This window comes from Bufo bufo, chromosome 2 (genome assembly GCF_905171765.1).
Source record: "Bufo bufo chromosome 2, aBufBuf1.1, whole genome shotgun sequence".
Taxonomy (NCBI): domain Eukaryota; kingdom Metazoa; phylum Chordata; class Amphibia; order Anura; family Bufonidae; genus Bufo; species Bufo bufo.
This window is the reverse complement of record NC_053390.1, coordinates 441,262,399-441,290,279: the sequence shown is the minus strand read 5'-3', so window position 1 is coordinate 441,290,279 and position 27,881 is coordinate 441,262,399. Positions and strand designations below refer to the sequence as shown.

The following is a 27,881-nucleotide window of genomic DNA, read 5'->3' as shown; positions in this document are numbered from 1 at the left end:
TTAGGGGTTTTATTCTGGTGAAAGGTCCTCTTTAAGCTAGGGGAGCTAAGGTGGTTAAGTGGGGAAAATTGGCTTCTACCTCAGTTTTATTTTATTTTTTTGCCTTCCTCTGGATCAACTTGCAGGATAACAGGCCGAACTGGATGGGCAAACGTCTTTTTTTTCGGCCTTATATACTATGTTACTCAGATCCAATCTATCAAGTAGAAGTAGCTGTGTTATTTGCTAGTTAGCAGCTATTCCTGACTGTTAGGCCCCTTTAACACGGGCCTGCGTGAGGTGAACGCATTGCACCCGGACTGAATCCAGACCCATTCAATTCTATGGGGCTGTGCACATGAGCGGTGATTTTCACGCTTCACTTGTGCGTTGCATGAAAATTGCAGCATGTTCTATATTCTGCGTTTTTCACGCAACGCAGGCCCCATAGAAGTGAATGGGGCTGCGTGAAAATCGCAAGCATCCGCAAGCAAGTGCGGAAGCGGTGCGATTTTCACGCACGGTTGATAGGAGACGATCGGGATGGAGACCCGATCATTATTATTTTCCCTTATAACATGGTTATAAGGGAAAATAATAGCATTCTTAATACAGAATGCATAGTACAATAGGGTTGGAGGGGTTAAAAAAAAATATACGGTAATAATAATTTAACTCGCCTTAATCCACTTGCTCGCGCAGCCCGGATTCTCTTCTTTCTTCATCTTTGCTGTGCACAGGAAAAAGACCTTTGACAACGTCACTGTGCTCATCACATGGTCCGTCACATGATCCATCACTTTGGTGGATCATGTGATGGACCATGTGATGAGCGCAGTGACGTCATCAAAGGTCCTATTCCTCAAAGAAGAAGAGAGTAGAGAAGCCGGACTGCGCGAGCAAGTGGATTAAGGTGAGTTAAATTTTTTTTTTTTAACCCCTCCAGCCCTATTGTACTATGTATTCTGTATTCAGAATGCTATTATTTCCCCTTATAACCATGTTATAAGGGAAAATAATACAGTCTACACAACACCGAACCCAAACCCCAACTTCTGTGAAGAAGTTCGGGTTTGGGTACTAAATATGCCGATTTTTCTCACGCGCGTGCAAAACGCATTACAATGTTTTTGCACCCGCGCGGAAAAATCACACATTTTTTCGCAACTCATCCGGACACGCTCGTCTGCAAGGGGCCTTATACTGTATGTAAGGACTTGTTTTATCTGTCTTAGTGATCTGCTTATTTTTCTTAAATCTTCATTTTCTCTTATCTTGGATGACATTTTGGGGCTTTGGAACCGATTACTCAAGTTACAATGATTGTCCTGGAACCAATTAATATTGTAACTTAAGGGACCTCTGTATTGATGACCTATCCTTAGGATAGGTCATGAATATTAGATATGCAGGCGTCTGACTTTCAGCACCCCTACTGATAAGCTGTTTGAAAGGGCCGCCCCCTCGTGCTTGCCCTGTGTCCTCTTCAAACAGCTGATCTGTTTACCAGCACAGCATCTCCCTTGTAGTGGCGGTGCAGTGTAATTATTAATGCTCCGTCCCATTCAAATGAATAGGGCAAGCAGTTGGGGTTACGCTGCACCGCCGCTACAAGACGCAGCACAGGTAAACTCTGAGGAGGAAACAACGCTCATACAAGTGCGAGCACCCCCTTCAAACAGCTGATCCATGGGGGTGCCAGGAACAGGACCCTTACTGATTTTGATATTAATGGCCTATCTTGAGGACAGGTCATCTGTATTATGCTACTGCACAACCCCTTTAAGATATCTAGTTGAACATTTGATAAATATGCATTTTTAGTTTTTGATCTTGTTTACTCTGTTGTCGCGCTCAGTGTTAACAATACATTTTTTATTGCTGCAGTTATGTATGTAAGTGACTGAATCAATTTTCTGCCTGCTTGCGAGGGGTTATTTTAGTTTAATGTGGGCGTTTGCTAGGGCCTTGTTGGCATTCACAAGCAAGATCTAGTAACTATGAGCAACCGGTCTCCCTTGACGACAAGGCCTGCATCCCCGGCCTGGCACACAAGCCCATTCTATGCCATAGAGCTGCACACAGACTGGCATTGTCTCCAGTTGGAGGCTGACTCTGTCATCTGACATCCTTGCACATTGTGCCTCTCTGCAGGTGCTCTATGCACGCATGCACATCTGTGCTTCCGACTTGCTTATAAGTTCCTTCCACAGCATTTTCTGTCTCTTTCGTACTTTCTCTGTAAGGAAGCAGGCAGATTGTACAAATGGATGTACTGAACAGATTACTTTTTCTTTTTCTTTCTTTTTTTTTTTACAGTATAGCATATTTAGATTTATTTTGTTAGATTCTGTTTGCTCTCTCTCTTGCTGTCAGAAAAATGCTTTCTTGTTCCTGTTCATCCACACTAATTAAACCATGAGGTTTTTTTTTATACTATTGTGATACTGCTGTGTACTTTTAGGACCTTAGATACTAGTGTTCTACTGTTGTTGTTGTTGTTGTTGTTGTTGTTGTTGTTGTTTTTTAATATTTCATTTTATTTTCAGGGAGATAAAAATTCCGGCTTTGCAGTCTTACACCACAATATGAAACATGGACAGCTTTCCATTAAGGAATTGGCAGAATTTGTGCGAGAGAAGTAAGATTTCTTAGTTGTTTTTATTTTTGTTTGTCTTTTTTTTTACCTATTACCTTTTTATAAAGCGATTGTGCAGATTACATTTTTGGAGAGAATACTGTACATGGTTTAGAAGTTTAGGTCCTTGTATACATTGATTCATACCATATGCGGACCAAAAAAATGTGAGGTTCTATTAACTGATTTAATAATTTGCTTTTAAGGGAAAAATAAGCTAAATTTGTTTTATAAGTTGGCTTCTGTGTATTGCATAGAGATAGATGGTATAATTCTGCATGTCATTTTTATTCATTGTATAGACGCTGTAGGCATGGCATTGTCGCTGCTCATCCAATTATAACATTTTTACCACTTATTTTTATTATTTATAACCCAGTTTTCTTTAAAGGGGTTGTCTCACTTGTTGGCACTTACTAATGTATTGTGACTATATATTTCTTCTTTTGCTGGCTTGATTCATTTTTCGATCTCATTATACACTTCTCGTTTCCATGGTTCTGACCACCCTGCAATCTAGTGGCCGTGCTTACACACTATAGGAAAATGCGCCATCCTATGCACCCTCCTGCGGTCCCAGCCACCAGAGAGGCTGGAACTTTTTCCTATGATAAATGCCATTTGCTGAAGTGAGACAACCCCTTTAAGTCTGAATTCACACATGCCATTTCACACATTCACACTTGCCATGCAGTTTTTTTTTTTTTCTTAGGGAAATCCAGGAGTGTATTACAAAGGAAGGAAAAGTATACAGACTTGTGTTTCCTCCCTTTTGGATTCACTCTTGCCTTTGACTGAAAGAATGTGTGAGTCTTGATGATGGCGTGTTTTATAAGCCTTCCAACATATTTGATGTTCAAAGGAATTTTAATGTTTTATCCTTTCCAAAGTACTATTATTTCTCATTTTGTCCAAAAAAATATGGATAAAGAACAAGTACTCTTTTTTTTTTTTCTTTTTTTTAATACTAGAGGTGTTTTGGGTAACATTTATTAGCCATTTTTTTGAGCTTCTGGTTAAATGGGTATATCTTGTGTGTTATTATATTTGCTGGTTTTTACAATTTTAACCCCTTAAGGACCCTGCCATATTTCACCTTAAGGACCTGGCCTTTTTTTGCAAATCGGACAGGTCACGTTGTGCTGATAACTTTAAAATGCTTTTACTTATCCAGGCCATTCTGAGATTGTTTTCTCGTCACATAATGTACTTCATGGGTGGTAAAATTTAGTCAAAAAATGTCATTTTTATTTATAAAAAAAATACCAAATTTACCCAAAATTTTGAAAAATTAGCAAATTTTAATTTCTCTACTTTTATAATAGATAGTAATACCTCCAAAAATAGTTATTACTTTACATTCCCCATATGTCTACTTCATGTTTAGATCATTTTGTAAATTACATTTTCTTTTTTGGGGACATTAGAAGGCTTTGAAGTTTAGAAGCAAATCTTAAAATTTTTCAGAAAATTTCCAAAACCCAATTGTTGGGGACCAGTTTAGGTCTGAAGTCACTTTGCAAGGCTTACATAATAGAAACCACCCAAAAAATGACCCCATTTTAGAAACTACACCCCTCAAGGTATTCAAAACTGATTTTACAAACGTTAACCCTTTTGGTGTTCTACAAGAATTAATGGAAAATGGAGATGAAATTTCAGAATTTCACTTTTTTGGCAGATTTTCCATTTTGATAAAAAAAAATTCCGCTAACAAAGCAAGGGTTAACAGCCAAACAAAGCTCAATATTTATTGCCTTGATTCTGTCATTTACAGAAACACCCCATATGTGGTCGTAAACTGCTGTACGGGCGTGTGGCAGGTGCAGCACTAAGAAGTGCCTTTTGCACTGTGGCGTTAGAAGAATTTTGATATCTCTAACTGTTAGTCTAACCAGACTGTCTATTACTCTGTAATTCCTCTAGCGCCATTCTATGGAAACGGTAGGTTTAAAGAGCACACCAAATGCTTGAAATAATTTCTGTATTAACTTCAACTTTTCTTCATATATAACACTGCCGCCTCCGCAGCATATAGTCCATGTACATAACACGTGTTGAATAAAGTATCATAAAATGGCGATATGCATAAGATGGTGGTTCAACTGTTCAATCTTGTCATTCAACATAAAATGGTGGATATATTTCTCTCTTCAGTATCTGTACTCTCACTTTTAGTTATTTAAGCACTTTATGATCTCTCTGAGAGGTATATCTGAGGTCTAACTAATAGTTCACTTGCAGTATGCAGTTAGCAGTGACTATTTGCAGATTGGTTGAGTATGATCTGGTATGGTTGTGTGCAATTTGGATTGCAATATGGAATCTGTATGCTTGCAATTTGTATTTGCAATTTGATTTGGTGGAACTGTAAGTAAACACACATATAACTAGTTCAGTATACAGTTCTAATCACTATACTAACAGTAGGGATATTTTATAACTGATTTAAATACCTATTTTGGCCTCTTGTTCCTATAAACTGGACTCTGACTGGAACTGTGTGTCTGTTCAGCTCCTCTCTCTGGTGAGTAATGATTCCAGCTATGGGAATTCTCAGACAGGTTGTCTGTGATTGGTGAAAACCCTTGCTGTGTGAGAAGCTGGCTGTGATTGGTCTAGACTTCTGCCCAGAAACAACGGATTAACAGTATGCTTTCTGTTGTTTCTGCTGTGTCACTGGGCATATTATCTTTTTCTGCTTCTGTGAACACAATATATAACCGTTATGACATCCAAAACATGATGTCACAGTAAATAACTCTGCTTTTGTCTTTAACACATAAACATAGGAACTGTATTAAGGCTATTGGCAGGTCTAGCTGTATACACATATAAGCTATACTAGCAACCTAGGACAGGTCCTAGCTGGCCAGCTACAGGCAGAAGGAAAGGAACGCCATATGGTTTCTGGAAGGTAGATTTTGCTGGACTGTTTTTTTTTTTTTTACACCATGTCCTATTTGAAGCCCCCCTGATGCACCCCTAGAGTAGAAACTCCAAAAAAAAGTGACCCCATTTAAGAAACTACACCCCTCAAGGTATTCAAAACTCATTTTACAAACTTTGTTAACACTTTAGGTGTTCCACAACAGTTAATGGCAAATGGAGATGAAATTTGGAAACTGGAAAAAATGGATTTAAATTGAAAATTTGCCGAAAAATAGCTGTTTTGGCACCGTTTATATTTTTGGTTATTTACAACATTCATCTGACAGGTTGGATCATGTGCTATTTTTATAGAGCAGGTTGTTACGGACGTGACAATACCAAATAGGACTACTACTGTTGTTTTTTGTTCCGGTTTTACATAATAAAAAAAGGAAATACAGCGGAACCGTGCTACTAGCGATGTAGTGGAGCCGAGCTGCACGTGCAATTTGGGTATGTGAGGTTTGTTTTTGACACTCTGTGGTACTTGCAGTGCTAGTTAGAAAAAACGCCAGCTTTGGCCAGTATTCACATGGACGCACGGTATTGTTGGACATTGTCAAATGCTTCTTTTCTTTCCGTCTACATCGTTGACGATTATTTTAAGGATTTATACACTATTTATGATCTTCACAATGATTAAGTCCACTGTTGTTATGGATATATTCACTTTGGTAAATATACCATTAAATGTAAAGTGGTTGTATGTATCACAATAGGTTCAACTTTATATATTATGTGTTAGGATATTTACATATGTAATTGTTCACATGATACGGACATGTCAATTAGGGTAATGGTTTTCACATGTTAACTAGTCACATGTTTTTGATCTGAATGTTAATTGGTCACTTGACTATTTGAGTGCTATTTAATGAAGGCACATGCTTGTATACTTCTGCTTGAGAGGCTCATTTGTGAGCTGAAACGTTGCTATTGTTCCACATGGGTGAATAAAGACATCATGTTTTTCAAGTCTTGGAGTGCTGTCCCATTTCATGCGTATATATATATATATATATATATATATATATATATATAAATTATTATTATTATTATTTTTTTTATTTTTTTTTACGGTGTTTATCTGAGGGGTTAGGTCATGTGGTATTTTTATAGAGCAGGTTCTTACTGACGCAGGGATATTTAATATATTTACTTTTTTAAATTTATCAAATTTTTACACAATAATATCATTTTTGAAACAAAAACTAAATCATTTTAGTGTCTCCATAGTCTGAGAGCCATAGTTGTTTTTATTTTTTTGGGGCGATTCCCTTAGGTAGGAGCTAATTTTTAGCGAGATGAGGTGATGGTTATGATTGGCACTTTTTGGGCGGCATATGCCTTTTTGATCACTTGGTGTTGCACTTTTAGTGATGTAAGGTGACAAAAAAAAAGTTTTTTTAGCAGTTTTTATATTATTTTTTTGACGATGTTCACCTTAGGGTTAGGTCATATGATATTTTTATAGGGCTGGTCGTTACGGACGTGGCAATATCTAATATGTATACTTTCTTTTATTTATGCAAGTTTTACACAATATAATTTTTTAAACATAAAAAAAAATCATGTTTTAGTGTCTCCATAGTCTGAGAGCCATAATTATAATTAATTTTTTTGGGCGATTGTCTTAGGTAGGGGCTCATTTTTTGTGGGATGAGATGACGGTTTGATTGGCATTATGTTGGGGTGCATATGACTTTTTGATTGCTTGCTATTACACTTTTTGTGATGTAAGGTGACTTTTTTTTTTTTTTTGCAGTGTTAATCTGAGGGGTTAGGTTATGTGGTATTTTTATAGAGCATGTTACAGACGCGGCGATACTTAATATGTCTACTTTTTTTATTTTTTTTACATTTAACATAAAGCATTTTCGAAACAAAAAAAATCATGTTTTAGTCTGAGAGCCATATTTTTTCTTTTTTTGGGGGGGCGATTGTCTTGGGTAGGAACTCATTTTTTGCGGGATGAGGTGACTGTTAGATTGGCACTTGTTGGTGGCATACGCCTGTTTGATCGCTTGGTGTTGCTCTTTTAGTGATGTAAGGTTACAAAAAAAAATTTTTTTTTTTTTTTTTTGACTGTGTTCATCTGAGGTGTTAGGTCATGTGATATGTTTATAGAGCCGGTCGATGCAGACGCGGCAATACCTAAAATGTCTACTTTTATTTTTTTCCCTATTTTAAATTTTTTTAAATTTTTTTACTTTATTTGGGGAAAATGACTTTTTTATTTTTTTTACTTTATTTTTCAACTTTTATGTCACTTTATTTTTTGTCCCACTTTGGGACTTCAACTTTTGGGGGTCTGATCCCCTTTTCAATGCATTCCACATGCAGCTTCTTGCCTGTGAGATCCAGGGGACATCGCACTGCCTTCCCTGCTATCGGTCCCTGTTACAGCAGCACGGGGACCCGATGGCAGCTCCAATACCCGCCCGAAATCGCACGTGCTGCGGTTAGCGCTGACCGCGGCACATCAAGGGTTAATGCGCCGGCATTGGTGATTTCACCGATACCGGCGCATGCAGTAGGGGTCCGGCTATCAGTGACTGCCGGAGCCCTGCCGCTGATCGGGCGGGTGCAGCTCACCATGAAGTACATGTATGTCACAGGTCTTTAAGTCCCGGACAGAAATGACGTACATGTATGCTATGGGTCCTTAAGGGGTTAAGACATGAATTGAATATAGTTTTTTATTTTTTTATTTTATTATTGGGCTGTCGTATGTGACAATTTGTAAAAATAAATAAATACCAAAAAAACTATAAAAATACAAACAATAATTTTACTTAGGCCTCTTTCACACGAGCGTGACGGATTGGCTCTGGATGCGTTCAGGGTGCGTTCAGTGAAACTCGCACCATTTTGCAAGCAAGTTCAGTCAGTTTTGTCTGCGATTGCGTTCAGTTTTTAATGCACGGGTGCAATGCGTTTTAATGCGTTTTTCACGCGCGTGATAAAAAAACTGAAGGTTTACAAACAACATCTCCTAGCAACCATCAGTGAAAAATGCATTGTATCCGCACTTGCTCCTGGATGCAATGCGTTTTTCACTGAAGCCCCATTCACTTCTATGGGGCCAGGGCTGCGTGAAAAACGCAGAATATAGAACATGCTGCGATTTTTCATGCAACGCAGAACTGATGTGTGAAAAAGAACACATGTACACAGACCCATTGAAATGAATGGGTCAGGATTCAGTGCGGGTGCTATGCGTTCACGTCATGCATTGCACCCACGCGGAAAAATTGCTTGTGTGAAAGAGGCCTTAAAGCAGACCTGTCATCTCTCCTGACTTGTCTGTTTTAACAACTACTTTCATCCTCATCTAGTCTTTTGGCTCGGTGATGTGCCAGTTCCTTTATTATTCCTGCTAGAAGTTTGCAGTTAAGGCCTGCAAGCTTGCTACCATTTCGGGTGCGTCCGTGCACAGTTTGATACTATCCAGTCAGTGCTGCCAGTATTAGTCTATGCAGGGACACAAACCCTAGATGGTAACACCCGTCTGGACCTTCACAGCAAACTGCTAGTTAGTCATTCATAAATACTAACAGGGGTAGTATAGGAATAGCACATCATAGATATCTGTAAAGAATAAATCAAGGCAAATGGACTTACTGTAGATTTCTTGAAAACGTTTCACTCGTTCTTCCAACGAGCTTTCTCAATTCTGAATTGAGAAAGCTCGTTGGAAGAACGAGTAAAACGTTTTCAAGAAATCTACAGTAAGGCCTCCTGCACACGGCCGTTTTTTTTTCCAGTTTACTGGCCGTTTTTTGAGTTCCGTATACGGAACCATTCATTTAAATGGTTCTGCAAAAAAAAACGGAATGTACTCCGTATGCATTCAGTTTCCGTATTTCCGTTTTTCCGTTCCATTTTAACATAGAACATGTCCTATTATTGCCCGCAAATCAAGTTCCGTGGCTCCATTCAAGTCAATGGGTCCGCAAAAAAAACTGAACACATACGGAAATGCATCCGTATGTCTTCCGTTTCCGTTCCGTTTTTTGCTGAACCATCAATTGAAAATGTTATGCCCAGCCCAATTTTATCTATGTAATTACTGTATACTGTATATGGCATACGGAAAAACGGAAACACAACGGAAACAAAAAACGGAACAACGGATCCGTGAAAAACGGACCGCAAAACACTGAAAAAGCCATACGGTCGTGTGCAATAAGCCTAAGTCCAATTGCCTTGATTTATTCTTTACAGATATACCATGACCTTGATAAATGAGAACCTTCACAGACAGCATATCATAGAGCCATAAGAATAGGTGCTCCAGAATTATTACAAGGGCGATCCAGGCTGGGTCTCATAAGCAAATTATCAGTGTATTACATTGTGTAATACAGATGTATTGTGCTGCATTCAAACAGGGATCAGACCCTGTAATGTTGAATTCCCATAGAGGGACAAAAAAAAAAAAAAGTTTTTAACAATAAAAGAAAAAGTACCTTTCCCATTAAAAAAGACATTTAAAATTGTAATAATAATTAAATTAAAAAAAGACATATTGGGTATCACCGTGTGCGTAACAACCTACTGTATAAAAATATCACATGATCCAACCCGTCTGCTCAAGCCCGTAAAAAAAAAATCATAAAAACTGTGCTAAAATAAGCAATTTTTTTGTCACCTTACATCACAAAAAGTGTAATACCAAGCGATCAAAAAGTCATATGCACCCAAAATTGTACCAATCAGACTGTCATCTCTTACCGAAAAAATGAGCCCTTTACATAAGACAGTCGCCCAAAAAATAAAAAAAGTATGGCTTTCAGAATATGGAGACACAAAAAAAATCATTTTTTCAGCTTTATTATGTAAAACTGAAACAAACAGTCATATTTGGTATTGTCGCGTCCGTAACAATCTGCTCTATAAAAATACCACATTATCTAACCTGTCGGATAGATAAATATTGTAAACGGTGCCAAAACAGCTATTTTTTGTTACCTTGCCTCACAAAAAGTGTAATTTAAAGAAACCAAAAATCATAGGTACCCTAACATGGTACCAACAAAACTCCCACCTTATCCCGTAGTTTCCAAAATGGGGTAATTTTTTGGGGGAGTTTCTACTCTAGGGGTGCATCAGGGGTCTTCAAATGTGACATGGCAACTTAAAATTATCCCAGTAAAATCTGCCTTCCAAAAACCATATGGCGTTCCTTTCCTTCTGCTCCCTGCCTTGTGCCTGTATCTCAGTTTACGACCACATATGGGGTGTTTCTGTAAACTACAGAATCGGGGTAATAAATATTGAGCTTTGTTTGGCTGTTAACCCTTGCATGTGAAATGTAAAGAAATAACAATTTTAGGAGGTATCACTATCGGTTTTAAAAGCATAGAAATGTGAAATTCAGAAAATTTCTAATTTTTCAAAATTTTTGGTAAATTTTCTTTTATTTTTTTTTATAAATAAAAATGTAATATTTTGACTCAAATATACCACTGTCATAAAGTACAATATGTGACGAAAAAACATTCTCAGAATGGCCTGGATAAGTAAAAGCGTTTTAAAGATATCACCACATAAAGTGACACATGTCTGATTTGCAAAAAATGGCTTGGTCCTTAAAGCGAACCTGTCACCATGATTTTGCGCATAGAGCTGGGGACATGGGCTGCTAGATGGCCGCTAGCACATCTGCAGTACCCAGATCCCATAGCTCTCTGCGCTTTTATTGTGTTAAAAAACAGTTTTGAGTGATATGCAAATTACCTGATATGAGTCCTGTAGCCGGAGATGAGTCTAGCGGAAAGGAGCCCAGCACCGCCCCGCGTCCTCCGAATCTCCTCCTTACCGGCTGACGTCACAGAGCTGGAGCGCCGAAATCTCGCGATGCGCGAGCTAGCGCATGCGCAGTGTCGGCATCATGAGATTTCGGCGCTCCAGCTCTGTGACGTCAGCCAGCAAGGAGGAGATTCGGAGGACGCGGGGCGGTGCTGGGCTCCTTTCCGCTAGACTCATCTCCGGCTACAGGACTCATATCAGGTAATTTGCATATCACTCAAAACGTTTTTTTAACACAATAAAAGCGCAGAGAGCTATGGGATCTGGGTACTGCAGATGTGCTAGCGGCCATCTAGCAGCCCATGTCCCCAGCTCTATGCGCAAAATCATGGTGACAGGTTCTCTTTAAGGTGAAAAATGGCAAGATCCTTAAGGGGTTAAATGGATGTGTTTATTATTATTATTATTATTATTATTATTAATTATTTATTAAGTCATTTACCTAGTTTTCTTTCAGCTTCAGCCCCAGGTTACAGCACACCTGATAAGTGATGTTTGTCACATTTGGAGCTGTGCTAGTTCCAAGACCAACCAGCTCATCATGTGATCAGGCAATGCTTATATATATATATATATATATATATATATATATATATATATATATATATATATATATATATATATATATATATATATTTAAGGGGGAAAAAAAAGAAAATGGGACAGCACTCCAAAAACAGCAGCAATGTATTTGCCACAGGAAGTGGAAAAAGCAAAAGATATAAATGTATAAATTACAGGTTTTACTGATTCTTTTCCCCCCCAAAAAAATATATTAATCTGCTTGGATTATATAATATGGTGCTTTCAGACTGCATTGCATTTTGTGGTGACAGGTCCTCTTTAAACAGCATGCCATGTAGAGCACATAGATGTGTATGAGCCAGAATGCAGTACTGCGCTTATGGATAGTGTTGAGCGAATTTGTGTTTTAAGTTCGGCGCCTAAAGTTCGGGTTATCGAAGTACCCCGTTATGGATTCCGCTACCTTGGACCATAATGGAATTTAGAATCCATAACGGGATACTTCGATAACCTGAACTCGAACTTTAGACGCCGAACTTAAAACACAAGTTCGCTCAACACTACTTATGGACCCTTCAATGCATTACATTGTTACCCATTCATATAAATAGCTAGCATATAAAGCCCTGTGTGAGCACTTTAAACAGGTTGTCTTACAAAGACAAACCCTGTAGAGGACGTCGATGTCTAATAGCCAGAATGGGGTACTGCCCTTACGGACCCTTCAATGCATTACACTGTCACCAATATGTATGAATATCTGGCGTATATTGATACATTTTCCTCTGCTGTTCACACATGGCTTTCCCAGACGATAAATGCTGATCGCTCGGAGTTTGGAGAAGCTGGAAAGAATAGAGATCAGGTGATCACTGGTCCAGTGTATCTCTGTAAAGGAGTTCTTTTCTTAAGAAGTCATCAGTCTACCTCAACTACATGCTTGTAAAATGCTGGCTGCCTGTTGACACCGTTAGGGTTGGTGTTTGCTGCTGTCATAAGTTTTGCTTTTTAGTTATTAGAAGATAATGACTTTTTGGCTGTAGAAACTTATCGGATAACTGCTTTTGACTTTTATTTTTTATGTTAGAGAATGCAGGCATTTGCTTGGTTGCTGTGGTCCAGCCCTTTTGTCCTACAGCCTTGCATGTAAGTAGGGAAGAACTGGTAGCACCTCAGCTGCATGGTGCAAACAAAAGAGGCAGTTTTGTCATAGTTACCAATTAAATGTTTCTCTGCCTTTTTCCAGAGTATTTTCATCTGTGGACGCAACATTGTTTCCTTGGTACTTACCCATCTGTTGCCGCTGTCTCCACTGCGTCCAAACTGGCTGTAAGCTTATATGCTCTGGTTTGGACCAGATGTAGTCTGAAGTCTTCTTCTTCAGCTGCATATACCGTACATTGTATATACTGATGTAGCCATCTCTAACTTGATACTCAGTTGCATCTTGATTTGTAATGGCTACATCAGTTTCGTATGTAGCGGGATAAAAATCATTTGCTCATTACCAAGATATATATATTCTACAATGACTCAGGAACTCATCCACTTAGAACCTGAGCAGAAGAGCCTGCAGTCAGTCTGAGTGCAGCGGAGATGGCAGCATTGGCAGCACAATGGATGTGTAAGTACTAAAGAAACTAACTTACATCCAGAGGTGAGAAGATTGGAATTTTTTATAAAAGAAAAAAGCTTAGAGAATCCCTTTAACATAAAATACAAAATAACTTTAGTGGCTTTAGGTGTGGTCATCTCTAGCAATGAGGGCTGTTGCTTCATGTCTGCCCTCATTTATTTGAGCACTGTGTCGTACTGCCTAGTTTATAGCTCCTTCCACTATCTAGTATCTAGTTACATAGGCACTCCCCTATCACTGCCCCTAACACCCAGCTAGTTTATAGCTCCTCCCACTATCTAGTTACATAGGCACTCCCCTATCACTGCCCCTAACACCCAGCTAGTTTATAGCTCCTCCCACCCATCTATTTACATAGACACTCTCCTACCTACTGGTACGTCATGTGTAGTTCCGATCGCCGCCCGGCGGGCGGTGATCGGAACAAGGTGCCAGCTCAAATCGTTGAGCAGGCACCCGGGAACAATGCGCGGGGGGGTCCTGTGACCCCCCCCATGTCGGTGATTGCCGCAAAGCGCAGGTCAATTCAGACCTGCGGTTTGCGGGTTTTCCAGGTTGCGGTGGGCAGCGGTGCCATCGGGCCCCGTGCGGCTGTAGGGGGGACCCGATGGCATGGAAGGCAGCGCAATGCCTTCCTTAGGCATTTGCGCTGCCTTCCGGTGACGAGCCTGTGAGATTCAGCCCCCTGGATCTCACAGGCAGGAAGCTGTATGAGTAATACACACTGAATTACTCATACAGCCAATGCATTCCATTACAGAAGTATTGGAATGCATTGTAAAAGGGATTAGACCCCCAAAAGTTGAAGTCCCAAAGTGGGACAAAAAAAAAAGTGAAAAAAAAAGTTGAAATAATTACGTTTCAATTTAAAAATAAACAAAAACGTAATTTTCTCCAAATAAAGTAAAAAATAGGGGAAAAAAGTATACATGTTAGGTATCGCTGCGTCCGTATCGACCGGCTCTATAAACATATCACATGACCTAACCCCTCAGATGAACACCGTAAAAAATAAAAACTGTGCTAAATAAACCATTTTTTTGTCACCTTACATCACACAAAGTACAACAGCAAGCGATCAAAAAGGCGTATACCCACCAAAATAGTGCCAATCTAACCGTCACCTCATCCCGCAAAAAATGAGCCCCTACGTAAGTAAATCGCCCAAAAAATAAAAAAACTATGGTTCAGAATATGGAGACACTAAAACATCATTTTTTGGGTTTTAAAAAAGCTGTTATTGTGTAAAACTTAAGTAAATTTAAAAAAGTATACATATTGGGTATCGCCTTGTCCGTAATAACCTGCTCTATAAAAATATCACATGACCTAACCCCTCAGGTGAACATTGTAAAAAAAGTGTAAAAAAAAAGTGTAATAGCAAGCGATCAAAGTCATATGCACCCCAAAATAGTGCCAATCAAACCGTCATCTCGTCCCTCAAAAAAATAAGACCCTACCTAAGATGATCGCCCAAAAACTGAAAAAACTATGGCTCAGAATATGGAGACAATAAAACATGAATTTTATTTTTTGTTTGTTTCAAAAATGAAATAATTGTGTAAAACTTTATTTTTTTTATTAAAGTTTTACACAATTATTTCATTTTTGAAACAAACAAAAAATAAAATTCATGTTTTATTGTCTCCATATTCTGAGCCATAGTTTTTTCAGTTTTTGGGCGATCATCTTAGGTAGGGTCTTATTTTTTTGAGGGACGAGATGACGGTTTGATTGGCACTATTTTGGGGTGCATATGACTTTGATCGCTTGCTATTACACTTTTTGTGATGTAAGGTGACAAAAAAAAGGCTTTTTTTTTTTTACACTTTTTTTTTTACAATGTTTACCTGAGGGGTTAGGTCATGTGATATTTTTATAGAGCAGGTTATTACGGACGCGGCGATACCCAAAAAGTATACTATTTTTTTTATTTATGTATCGCCGCGTGCGTGACAACCTGGTCTATAAAAATACCACATGATATAATCTGTCAGGTGAATGTTGTAAATAATAAAAAATAAAAACTGTGCCAAAACAGCTATTTCTTGTTACCTTTCCTCACAAAAAGTGTAATATAGAGCAACCAAAAATCATATGTACCCTAAAATAGTACCAACAAAACTGCCACCCTGTCCCATAGTTTCTAAAATAGGTTCACTTTTTTGGAGTTTCTACTCTAGGGGTGCATCAGAGGGGCTTCAAATGGGACATGGTGTCAAAAAACCAGTCCAGCAAAATCTGCCTTCACAAAAACGTATGGCATTCCTTTCCTTCTGTGCCCTGCCATGTGCCCGTACAGCAGTTTACGACCACATATCGGGTGTTTCTGTAAACTACAGAATCAGGGCCATAAATATTGAGTTTTGTTTGGCTGTTAACCCTTGCTTTGTAACTGGAATTTTTTTTATTAACTGCCTCCGGACCGCCTAACGCAGGATCGCGTTCCGGAGGCGGCAGCCCTGCGCAGAGTCACGCATATATGCGTCATCTCGTGCACAGGCACGCGCGTTCACAGGATCGGAAGGTTATCGAGTGGATCTCCAACCTGCCAGCGGCGATCGTTCGCTGGCAGGCTGGAGATGCGATTTTTTTTAACCCCTAACAGGTATATTAGATACTGTTTTGATAACGGCGTCTAATATACCTGCTACCTGGTCCTCTGGTGGTCCCTTTTGCTTGGATCGACCACCAGAGGACACAGGCAGCTCAGTAATAAGTAGCACCAAACACCACTACACTACACCCCCCCCTATCACTTATTAACCCCTTATTCACCCCTGATCACCCCAAATAGACTCCCTGATCACCCCCCTGTCATTGCTCACCCCCCTGTAAGGCTCTATTCAGACGTCCGTATGTTTTTTACGGATACATGGATCGGATCCGCAAAACACATACGGACGTCTGAATGGAGCCTTACAGGGGGGTGATCACCCCATATAGACTCCCTGATCACCCCCCTGTCATTGATCACCCCCCTGTAAGGCTCCATTCAGACATTTTTTTGGCCCAAGTTAGCGGAAATTGTTTTTTGTTTTTTTTTTCTTACAAAGTCTCATATTCCACAAGAAAATGTCACATGAACTCACCATACACCTCACGGAATCCAAATGCGTAAATTTTTTTAGACATTTATATTCCAGACTTCTTCTCACGCTTTAGGGCCCCTAAAATGCCAGGGCAGTATAAATACCCCACATGTGACCACATTTCGGAAAGAAGACACCCCAAGGTATTCCGTGAGGGGCATATTGAGTCCATGAAAGATTGAAATTTTTGTCCCAAATTAGCGGAAAGGGAGACTTTGTGAGAAAAAAAAAAATAATAATTTCCGCTAACTTGTGCCAAAAAACAAAAATTTCTATGAACTCGCCATGCCCCTCATTGAATACCTTGGGGTGTCTTCTTTCCAAAATGGGGTCACATGTGGGGTATTTATACTGCCCTGGCATTTTAGGGGCCCTAAAGCGTGAGAAGAAGTCTGGGATCGAAATGTCTAAAAATGCCCTCATAAAAGGAATTTGGGCCCCTTTGCGCATCTAGGCTGCAAAAAAGTGTCACACATGTGGTATTGCCATACGCAGGAGAAGTTGGGCAATGTGTTTTGGGGTGTCATTTTACATATACCCATGCTGGGTGAGAGAAATATCTTGGTCAAATGCCAACTTTGTATACAAAAATGGGAAAAGTTGTCTTTTGCCAAGATATTTTCTCACCCAGCATGGGTATATGTAAAATGACACCCCAAAACACATTGCCCAACTTCTCCTGAGTACGGCAATACCACATGTGTGACACTTTTTTTGCAGCCTAGGTGGGCAAAGGGGCCCACATTCCAAAGAGCACCTTTCGGATTTCACCGGCCATTTTTTACAGATTTTGATTTCAAACTACTTACCACACATTAGGGCCCCTAGAATGCCAGGGCAGTATAACTACCCCACAAGTGACCCCTTTTTGGAAAGAAGACACCCCAAGGTATTCGCTGATGGGCATAGTGAGTTCATAGAACTTTTTATTTTTTGTCACAAGTTAGTGGAATATGAGACTTTGTAAGAAAAAAAATAAAATAAAATCATCATTTTCCGCTAACTTGTGACAAAAAATAAAAAGTTCTATGAACTCACTATGCCCTTTAGCGAATACCTTAGGGTGTCTACTTTCCGAAATGGGGTCATTTGTGGGGTGTTTGTACTGTCTGGCCATTGTAGAACCTCAGGAAACATGACAGGTGCTCAGAAAGTCAGAGCTGCTTCAAAAAGCGGAAATTCACATTTTTGTACCATAGTTTGTAAACGCTATAACTTTTACCCAAACCATTTTTTTTTTACCCAAACATTTTTTTTAATCAAAAACATGTAGAACAATAAATTTAGAGAAAAATTTATATATGGATGTCGTTTTTTTTGCAAAATGTTACAACTGAAAGTGAAAAATTTTCATTTTTTTTTGCAAAATAATCGTTAAATTTCGATTAATAACAAAAAAAGTAAAAATGTCAGCAGCAATGAAATACCACCAAATGAAAGCTCTATTAGTGAGAAGAAAAGGAGGTAAAATTCATTTGGGTGGTAAGTTGCATGACAGAGCAATAAACTGTGAAAGTAGTGTAGTGCAGAAGTGTAAAAAGTGGTTTTGTCATTAAGGGTGTTTAAGCTAGGGGGGCTGAAGTGGTTAAAATGGAAAATCTGCCAAAAAAGTGAAATTTTTAAATTGTATCTCTAGGTATTCCACAAGAATTAATGGAAAATAAAGGGTTAACAAAGTTTGTAAAATCAGTTTATTTCTATTATGTAAGCCTCACAAAATGACTTCAGACCTGGACTGGTCCCTAAAAAGTTGGTTTTAGAAAATTTCGGAGAAATTTCAAGATTTGCTTCTAAAATTCTAAGCCTTGTAACGTCCCCCAAAAATAAAATGTCATTCCCAAAATGATCCTAACATGAAGTAGACATATGGGGAATGTAAAGTAATAACTATTTTTGTAGGTATTACTATGTATTATAGAAGTAGAGAAATTGAAACTTGGAAATTTGCAAATTTTTCAAAGTTTTTTGCAAATTTGGTATTTTTTTTATGAATAAAAATGAATTTTTTTTACTTAATTTTACCTGTGTCATGAAGTACAATATGTGACGAAAAAACCATCTCAGAATGGCCTGGATAAGTCCGTTATCACCACATAAAGTGACACTGGTCGGATTTGCAAAAAATGGCCTGGTCCTTAAGGTGAAAATGAGCCCGGTACCTAAGGGGTTAAAGAGCTTCTGTCAGTATGATCAACCCTATTAAGTCAGATGTATTGCCTGGTAGGGTTGATTATGCTTATGAAAACAATATTTTTCTTTTTCTGCAGCTTGCAGCACTTGGAGATATCATTACTGTAATGCAAATTAGGCAGTTTGAGCATCAATGGGCTGGTATAAGCTCTTGGAGTACAGCTACTGCTACACCATCTGCCCAGCCTATATGACAGGAAGCTGCGATCAGCGGCAGTTAACCCCTCAGCTCCCGCCTCCTGTATTAAACGTTAATCATCATTGGTGGCGCAATGCATCCTCCCCAGTATTAAAAACATTGGTGGCGCAGTGCGCCCTCCCCTCACCCCCCAGTATTAAAATCATTGGTGGCGCAGGCGCCCCTTATCCCCCCAGTATTAAAGTCATTGGTGGCAGTGGCCACATGGTCCCCTCCCCTTCTCTTCATTGGTGATGCAGTGGCAGCTTCTGATCGGAGCCCCAGCAGTGTAATTGTGGGGCTCCGATCCGTTACCATGGCAGCCAGGGCGCTACTGAAGCCCTGGCTGCCATGGTAAGCTCCCTGCTGCTCTGTGTACTATGCACAGGGCAGCAGGGAGAGTGTGAAGTTCTATTCACCCTAATAGATCTCTATTAGGGTGAATAGGACAATTAAAAAATCCCAGGTTCTAGCACCTAAGGGGGAAAATTGTTATTAAATAAAAAGTTTAAAAAGAAACACCAAAATATTAAGTAAAAATCACCCCCTTTCCCAATTTTACATATAAAATATATAAACAATAAATAAATAAACATATCGCATATTGCCATGTCTGGAAAGTCCAAACTATAAAAAAAAAATAAAAAAATAGATTTATATATATATATATATATATATATATATATATATATGTGGTGAACGGCGTAACAGAAATCCCCCCCCCCCTTTTCCCAATATATACTGTATTTTTCACCCCATAATGGAAGCGCTCATTAGTACAGGAGGACCGGGAAGCGGTGAAGGCTTTGTACTCACTGCTTCCTGGTCCTCGGCTGTCGGCTGTAAAGGCTGTGCACAGCATTACTGCGCTCTGTGATCGCATGCTGTGCTCGGCCTTCACAGCACAGCCGGAAGACAGAGCGCGCTGGAGGAGAGGAGCGGCTGCGTCCAGGAGCAGGAGAGGTAAGTGGTTTATTTATTTTTATTAAACATGAGGCGCTGGGGCAATATGAGAGGCAATGGAGGGCTTCAGAGTGCTGATATGAGGCAATAGGGGCTGATATGAGGTCTGATTGGGGGTCATTCACATGACTTGGGGTCTTATTAACATTGGGGGTCTGATTGGGGCTGTTAGCTGAGGTCTGATCTGAGGTGGAATGCAACATTTTTATTTCTTATTGTCCTCCTCTAAAACCTAGGTGTGTCCTATGGGCCGGTGCGTCTTATAGGGCGAAAAATACGGTATATACTACATGGAGAAACCCATAAAAATAAAACAGACAGAATTGCAATTTTTGTCCACTGCACCGCTTAAAAATTGTATAAAAAAAACTCTACAGCTTGTCCCACAACAAACAAGCCCTCACATAGCTCAGTCAATAAAAAAATAAATATGTTATGGCCCCTAAAAACAATTTCAGCAAATTCCATTGTTAGAAAATCCAGATGCCGCTCCTTCCCCTCTGAATGCTGCCATGTTCCCAAACAGCAGTTTACGACCACATATGGGGTGTTGCCGTATGCAGGAAAAAATGCATAACAAATTGTAGGGTGCATTTTCTCCTGTTATCCCTTGTGAAAATGATTAATTTGGGGCTAAAGCAAAATTTTTATTGGAAATGTACCGTAATTTTTCATTTTCATAGCCAAGAGTTCCTAAATTCTGTGAAATGCTTGTTGGGTTAAAGCGCTTACTTGCACCCTTTGATTAATTCCTTGAGGGGTGTAGTTTCCAAAATGGGGTCACTTTTTGACGGTTTCCTAGGGATACCTCAGGGTCTTCAAATGTGACATGGCACCTGAAAACCATTCCAGCAAAATCTGTCCAAAAACAATATTGTGCTCCTTCCCTTCTGAGCCCTGCTGAGTGCCCATGAAGAGATTTACGACAACATATGGAGTGTTTTTGTAAACTGCAGAATCGGGTTAATCAATATCGAGGTTTGTTTTGCTGTTAATCCTTGATTTGTTACAGGGAAAAATAGATTAAAATTGGAAATGTGCACAAAAAAAGATTTTTAGGGTATACAGTGTGTACAAGCACTGTACAGAGATGCTTTGGGGGGCTGTGGGTCCATAGAGTTAGATGCCTCTGTGAGGCATCTCATTCTCCCCTACAAGCAATGGTTCTAGAGGTGTATATACTGGATCTGTAATACTGCATATGATGTTGCGTGCCACAATTCTGTCATGGATTCAGACATGGTACTGTAAGGCTACTTTCACACTTGCATTGTTGTTTTCCGGTATTGAGGCCTGGCAGAGGATAGGGTTGGGCGATATACCGGTGTTCACGATATACCGCGGTATTAAAAAAACGGCCATATGGTGATATTGCTGTTTCCTTATTACCGCTGTATTTTGTGACGTTATCGAAGCGGTCATGTGCACTGACCGCTTCAAAAACTGCGGCCGCCCACCCCTGCATCATTACACACCAATTGCTTCCCGCAGCGGCCGACCAGGATCCTCCTCGCTGGCTCCCATTGTGCAGTCTCCGCCCACCGACGTCTAACGTCGGAATCAGATGACTCCCAGGCTGAGCAGCGCAGTAGCGGTGAGCGAGTGGCGGGAAAGTCAGTCAGAAGTTGAACTTTATCACAGCTGCCGGACGGGCAGCTATTAAAGGTGTAATGTCTCTGCCCCAATTATATGTCTTCTGTCCGACCTTGGCCTACTCAGTCGTCAGGCCTTCATGCCTGCCTGCCTGCAATGCAACTGCCTGCATGCTCCGCATTGCACATTGAAATAGCAGCCAGCAGGCAGGCAGGGAATGAGCCATCACGAGTCCCTCCCTCCCCCATGAACAACAAGAAGGAATTACTGTATGGTGGTGGCAGGCAGGTCACACAGGTGGCCATAAGACATGGGGGGAAGGGGGGGGGGGCAGCACCTTGTGGCTGCTGCCCCCACTGTAATGTCTCCTTTTGTGGCTGCTGCCCCCATACTGTAATGTCTCCTTGTAGCTGCTGCCCCGGCGAATATTGCCATACAGTGTGACAATTAATGTCTCAAAGTTGTGGCTGCCTGGCCGCTGCCCCAAGCCAATGTCTCCTTGTGGCCCCCATTATCCCCATAAAGTATAATGTCTCCTTGTGGCTTCCCTCATATGTCTCCTTGTGGCCCCCATACAGTATAACGTCTCCTTGTGGCTGCCCCCATGCAGTAGAACTTCTCCTTGTGGCTGCCCCCATGCAGTGGAACGTCTCCTTGTGGCTGCCCCCATGCAGTGGAACGTCTCCTTGTGGCTGCCCCCATGCAGTGGAGCGTCTCCTTGTGGCTGCCCCCATGCAGTGGAGCGTCTCCTTGTGGCTGCCCCATGCAGTGGAGCGTCTCCTTGTGGCTGCCCCCATGCAGTGGAGCGTCTCCTTGTGGATGCCCCCATGCAGTGGAGCGTCTCCTTGTGGCTGCCCCCATGCAGTGGAGCGTCTCCTTGTGGCTGCCCCCATGCAGTGGAGCGTCTCCTTGTGGCTGCCCCCATGCAGTGGAACGTCTCCTTGTGGCTGCCCCTATGCAGTGGAACGTCTCCTTGTGGCTGTCCCCATACAGTGTAACGTCTCCTTGTGGCTGCCCCCATGCAGTGGAGCGTCTCCTTGTGGCTGCCCCCATGCAGTGGAGCGTCTCCTTGTGGCTGCCCCCATGCAGTGGAGCGTCTCCTTGTGGCTGCCCCCATGCAGTGGAGCGTCTCCTTGTGGCTGCCCCCATGCAGTGGAGCGTCTCCTTGTGGCTGCCCCCATGCAGTGGAACGTCTCCTTGTGGCTGCCCCCATGCAGTGGAACGTCTCCTTGTGTTTTTTTCTTTTAAACGGGTATTTATAGCGATATATATCATTATTGCGATAAATTTCTTAACATCGTTATCGTCTGAATATATTTTGAGATCGCCCAACCCTAGCCGAGGATCAGTCGATGTGACGGATCCATGTTTTTAGGAGCCTAAAAAGACTGATCCCTCTCCCATTGACTTTCAATGTATTTGGTGACCGATCCATATTTTTTTTTTTCAGTTTTTGATTTCACACAACAGCATCCGAACGGAACAAATGCATACTAATGTGCAAAATGAAAACAGATCTGTTTAATTCTGGTATTAAGCTCCTCTGGCAGATCTCAATACCGGAATTTACAGCGCATGTGTGTAATTAGTCTAATGTAGTTTGGTTCTCTGTCATTGCAGGTTAGAAAAGTAATACTGAGAACTGTTCCTTCAGTGAACATCTATGTAGGGTGTGGTCGCTTCACATTGGTGGATAATATTTTTGCTTTGAGGTGTTGAATGAGGAGTTATGCTACTTTCACACTAGCGTTTTTGTTGCATCTGTCAGGATTCAGCAAAAATGCTTCCGTTACTGATAATACAGCCATCTGCATCTGTTATGAACGGATCCGGTTGTATTATTTTTAACATTGCCAATACGGATCCGTCATGAACTCCATTGACTTGCATTGTGGGTCATGATGGATCCGTCTTGCTCAGCATCCCAGGACGGAATGCATTATGAGAACGGAATGGAATGCATTTTGGGGCGTTCTGTTCAGTTACGTTTTGTCCCCATTGACAATGAATGGGGACAAAATTAAAGCGTTTTTTTTTCTGGTATTGAGACCCTATGACAGATCTCAATACCGGAATATATTAACTCTAGTGTGAAAGTAGCCTTACCCAGTCCATATCTGATTCATTGTTTTTCCTTGGAGAGGAAACATATTCTGCCCTAGAAGAAATGCTTAAAGGGGTTATCCCACTTCGCCTTTTCATACTTACCTGCTGCCAGCACGCCGTTCACTTCCTGGATTCTGGCTGGCGGCGGGCTTCATCTTGATTGAAGTCTTCTCCCAGCCGGGCCGTTCGCTGGACTGAACGCGCACGCCGCCGGAAATGCGCGATGGTGACTTATTCCTGGCCAGTATAGTACAGAGCCGGCGTGCGCGTTCGCAGTTCTGTACTATTCTGGCCAGGAAAAAGTCACCATCACGCATGCGCAGCGGTGTGCGCGTTCAGGACAGCGAGCGGCCCGGCCGGGAGAAAAGGAGTCTTCTGCGCAAACGCGGCCACCGGGATTACGGAGAAGAGCGGTGTCCGTAACCAGGGGAGACCGAATGACGACAATGAGGTAAGTGGAAATGAATTTTATCCTAAACGGTGGGAATTTGTTAATCAAATATATTTACAAAAATGAATACTGTCAAATCATTAACAGATTTAACAGTGATCATTATGATGGGATAACCCCTTGGAGTATGCCACAGGCCTTTTTTTTTATTTATTTCTCCCTCTTCTCATGTGGTTTCTATATAATTTGATAAGGAAAATGTACCCCTACATAATACAGGGTATTGGGGTATAGCAGACTTTGGGCACTGTAATACAGATGTGTACAAACCCAAATATCTGCAATATGGCCATGTGTGTAATGGCTAAGGCTAGTTTCACACTAAGGAGAGCTTGCCAGAGATGTGTGGATCCGGCACTGCCAGACGCTACCTGACAACCACCGCCCACATTCGCTATAATGGGGACCAGTAGAGATCCGTCCGCAACCTGGCAAACATGCCGAGAATTGGCCAGACAAAAACCGCTGACGCATTGGTTTTCTCTGCATATTTGCCGGTTTGTGTTCAGAAAAATCTATGCTCAAAAAGCCAAATGGCGCTCCTTCCCTTCTGAGCCCTGCTGTATGCCCATACAGCAGCCTATGTCCACATTTATGGCATTTCCGTACCTAGTAGAAACCACTTATCAATTCAAGTAGTGTGAATATCAGTTGGCACAAGCTGGGCACAACATATTGAGCACTGAAATGCCATATTTATAGAAAACATGCAATTCTCAATTTGCATGGCCTGCTGCTCATGAATTTCTGCAAAATACCTATGATGTCAAAATGCTCACTCCACCTCTTAATACCTTGAGGGGCGAAGTTTCCAAAATGGGGTCACTTCTCAGGGGTTCCATTTTATTTCACCCCAGAGCCACTACAGTTGTCAGCAAAAGTGGTGTGAATCGCCACATAGGGCCTCAAATGCTCTTGTCCTCTTTAACTCTTGAGCCCTGTTGTATGTCCAGGCAATTCCTGATCCCTTTTGAGCTACACAGCAAAGGACCACATATCCAATCATTGGCTGACATGGGTCACCACTGTGTTCAGTGATTGGATGAGCATTAGTTTCTTGTTGAGCGGGACCGTGAAGGAGAGACCAGTGGGGTAATGGGAAGGGGGATAGGTGAGTATCACCTTTTTGTTTTGTCTTTGTTTCAATTTACAACCCCTTCAGGTGGTTAAAGTCCATGGTTCTGCTGCATGATTTGGGTTCAGCTATTCAGACAAGCAAGCTGTCCAGAGCCCGATTTGTGCCCTCTGGACATATGCATATATTTGGACTATTAGAAACATAAATTTGTAATAGTCTAAATCAGTGAGTCCAAATACTTCTTACAACCTTATCTGAGGTTTTTAGAAATAATCTTGCTGGTGCCTGACACACCAAGGGCTATTAAAGCATGTTCTTGATCACAGAACAGGACGAAATATCCTTATTTTCCAGCCAAACGCTGAGTCATTTCTTTTGAAGTCTTATAATGTTTTCACTGTTCTTTAAGGTACATAGCACACAGTGCCCTGTTGAAGAGGATATGTAAGAGTTTCAGCACTAACTAGTCTGTTCAACACAATACTGTTATGTAAAGGAACATATAATGGAAAAAAAGGACCAGAAGAATTGTTAGCCATTGATAAGTAAACTGATCTGTAAAAGCCTTATGTAAGGTTTCCAAATGTATTTCTAAATTCTGTCTGACTGAACTGTTTTATGCCTATCCAATCGCCAACGAATACTATTTTGGCTAAGAATAAGATGATTCCTGCTATGCCTGACCACTGTATATATGTCTGACTTTCAGGGCAGCTGTGGAGGAGGCATATTCCAAATCTATGCAAAAATTGTCCAAGATGGTCAGCAGTGGAAGCCACCTGGGGTAACTGATGATTCATTGACATAAGAAATGAACTTCTATTTGGCAATATTTCTGTCATCATTTTGAATCTGTTCTTCCTCTTCTGCAGAACGTTCGCCCCAATGTGGGAGATGTTTCGGGTCTCTTCAGACAAGCTGGCCCTCTGCCATTTAGAACTAAGCAAGAAGCTGCATGAGCTAATAAAGGATATCAACAAGTATGGAGACGAACAAGTGAAAGTTCATAAAAAAGTAAGCCTAGATGGTCACATTAATCCGGAAACGAGTTGGAAAACCTATTTGTGATTCCTGGTGTCATTTAGATTACTTATTGACCTCTGAAGTTTGTGTAATATGAGGGTTAAATGCTATTGCAGCAAAGGGAGTTAAAAAATGATCCCAAGGAGCATACTAGCTTTGAAGCTTTGATTTCTGGTTCACAGAGAAGATGGCTTGTCAGTAATGGAGAAGACATGTTAAAGAGGACCTCTTACCACAAAATACAGTGCAATCTGCAATCAGCATTTTATAGAGCAGGAGGAGCTGAGCAGATTGATGTATATATAGTTTTGTGAGAAAAGGTTTTGTAAAACTTGTAATTTATATAGGCTAAAAGTCTGGACAAACCCTTTTAACTGGTGTAATTTGTAGAAAATTGACTTCCAGTGTGAAAGTATTATTTGGGGGCGGAAACCTTTTTTAGATGCCATTTTGAAATCCGCCATATTGAATTCAGCTCCTGTTTTTCCAATGGGAAGGTGGTCATGTGATATATCAGTCTTGGCTAGAATTTATTCAGAAATAGATTGGAAGTATCTGTTTTGATCTAGCTTTACCTGTTTTGAGTTAAGCAAGGTCAAAGCTTCCTAAAGTGCTTTACATGACGTTTTCTATGTGTCTGCCATTCTGCCGGATCACGGTTGAATGTTTAATCCAGTCTTTGTGAGCACGCTGAAAAAGTGCAGGTGATATTTCTTCACAACACTGTAGGAGTCGCCATTCTCAGATGATCCATAGTAATGAGTAAGGGGGCATTCACAGGACCATAATTTCGGTCTGCACTCAATCTGCATTTTTTTTGTCGATCGGATGCGGACCCATTAATTTCAATAGGACCACAAATGATACGGACAGCACACCGTGTGCTGTAAGCATCCTTATGTCCATCTCGCGGCCCTGCAAAAAAATAAATCAAAAGAACATGTCTTTATACTTGTCCGTTTTGCGGACAAGGATGGGACATTTCTAACAAAGGGCTGATCAGCAGAATGCACAAGGTTGATACCTGTATTTTGTGAACTGCAAAACGGATACGGTCGTGTGAAGGCCCCCTATGTTTTTCAATTTTTTGGGGGTATTTTACTTTATATAATAACGTATGTCGCACTCTGTAGGTTCATGCAAATACTAATTTGCAACTTTCTCTTAAGGCCAAAGAGGAGATGTCTGGCACTTTAGAGGTTATTCAGCTGCTGCAGTGTAGCTCTCAGCTTCTGCAGAAAACCAGGGACCACTACTGTAGCAGATTTGCAGAGCAGGAACGTCTTAGGAGGGAAGGAGCACCACAGAAGGAGATGGACAAGGTAAAAATGCTAGCTAGAATGATAAGCATCTATAAGACCACACTGTTGATCAGCCAGATGTCTGGTGGAGCTCAGTATACATTTTTGTTCATGTTTTTCTCTGTCGTCTAATTTGTCAGGCAGAGCACAAAACCCAAAAAGCAGCAGAGTCGCTTCGTGGTTCAGTGGAAAAATACAACGCTGTACGTAAGGAGTTTGAGGAAAAGATGCTGCAGTCTGCTCAGGTTTGTGACCTTCTTATTGAAAAACTTTCCCTCTTGGTGCATGTTGTAAAAATATACTTGCAACGTTCATCAGATTTTCATGTTAGTTTTGCTGAACCAACGAGAAACCCATGGGGAAAAGTTCAGTGCACATTGTGC

The 27,881-nt window shown here is 40.8% G+C and overlaps 1 protein-coding gene across 3 annotated transcripts in view; it reads left to right on the top strand.

Moving 5' to 3' along the window:
* Positions 1–27,881, top strand: part of LOC120989405 (F-BAR domain only protein 1-like) — a 179,682-nt gene that overhangs the window by 64,356 nt on the left and 87,445 nt on the right. For 2 of the 3 annotated variants that reach the window (XM_040417485.1, XM_040417487.1), the window contains exons 3-7: positions 2,529–2,620; positions 25,884–25,958; positions 26,047–26,188; positions 27,331–27,519; positions 27,639–27,743. In XM_040417485.1, coding sequence (XP_040273419.1) covers positions 2,529–2,620; positions 25,884–25,958; positions 26,047–26,188; positions 27,331–27,519; positions 27,639–27,743 — 603 coding nt within the window. The remainder of the gene's footprint in view (positions 1–2,528; positions 2,621–25,883; positions 25,959–26,046; positions 26,189–27,330; positions 27,520–27,638; positions 27,744–27,881) is intronic. The other variant, XM_040417486.1, reaches the window with a different exon arrangement.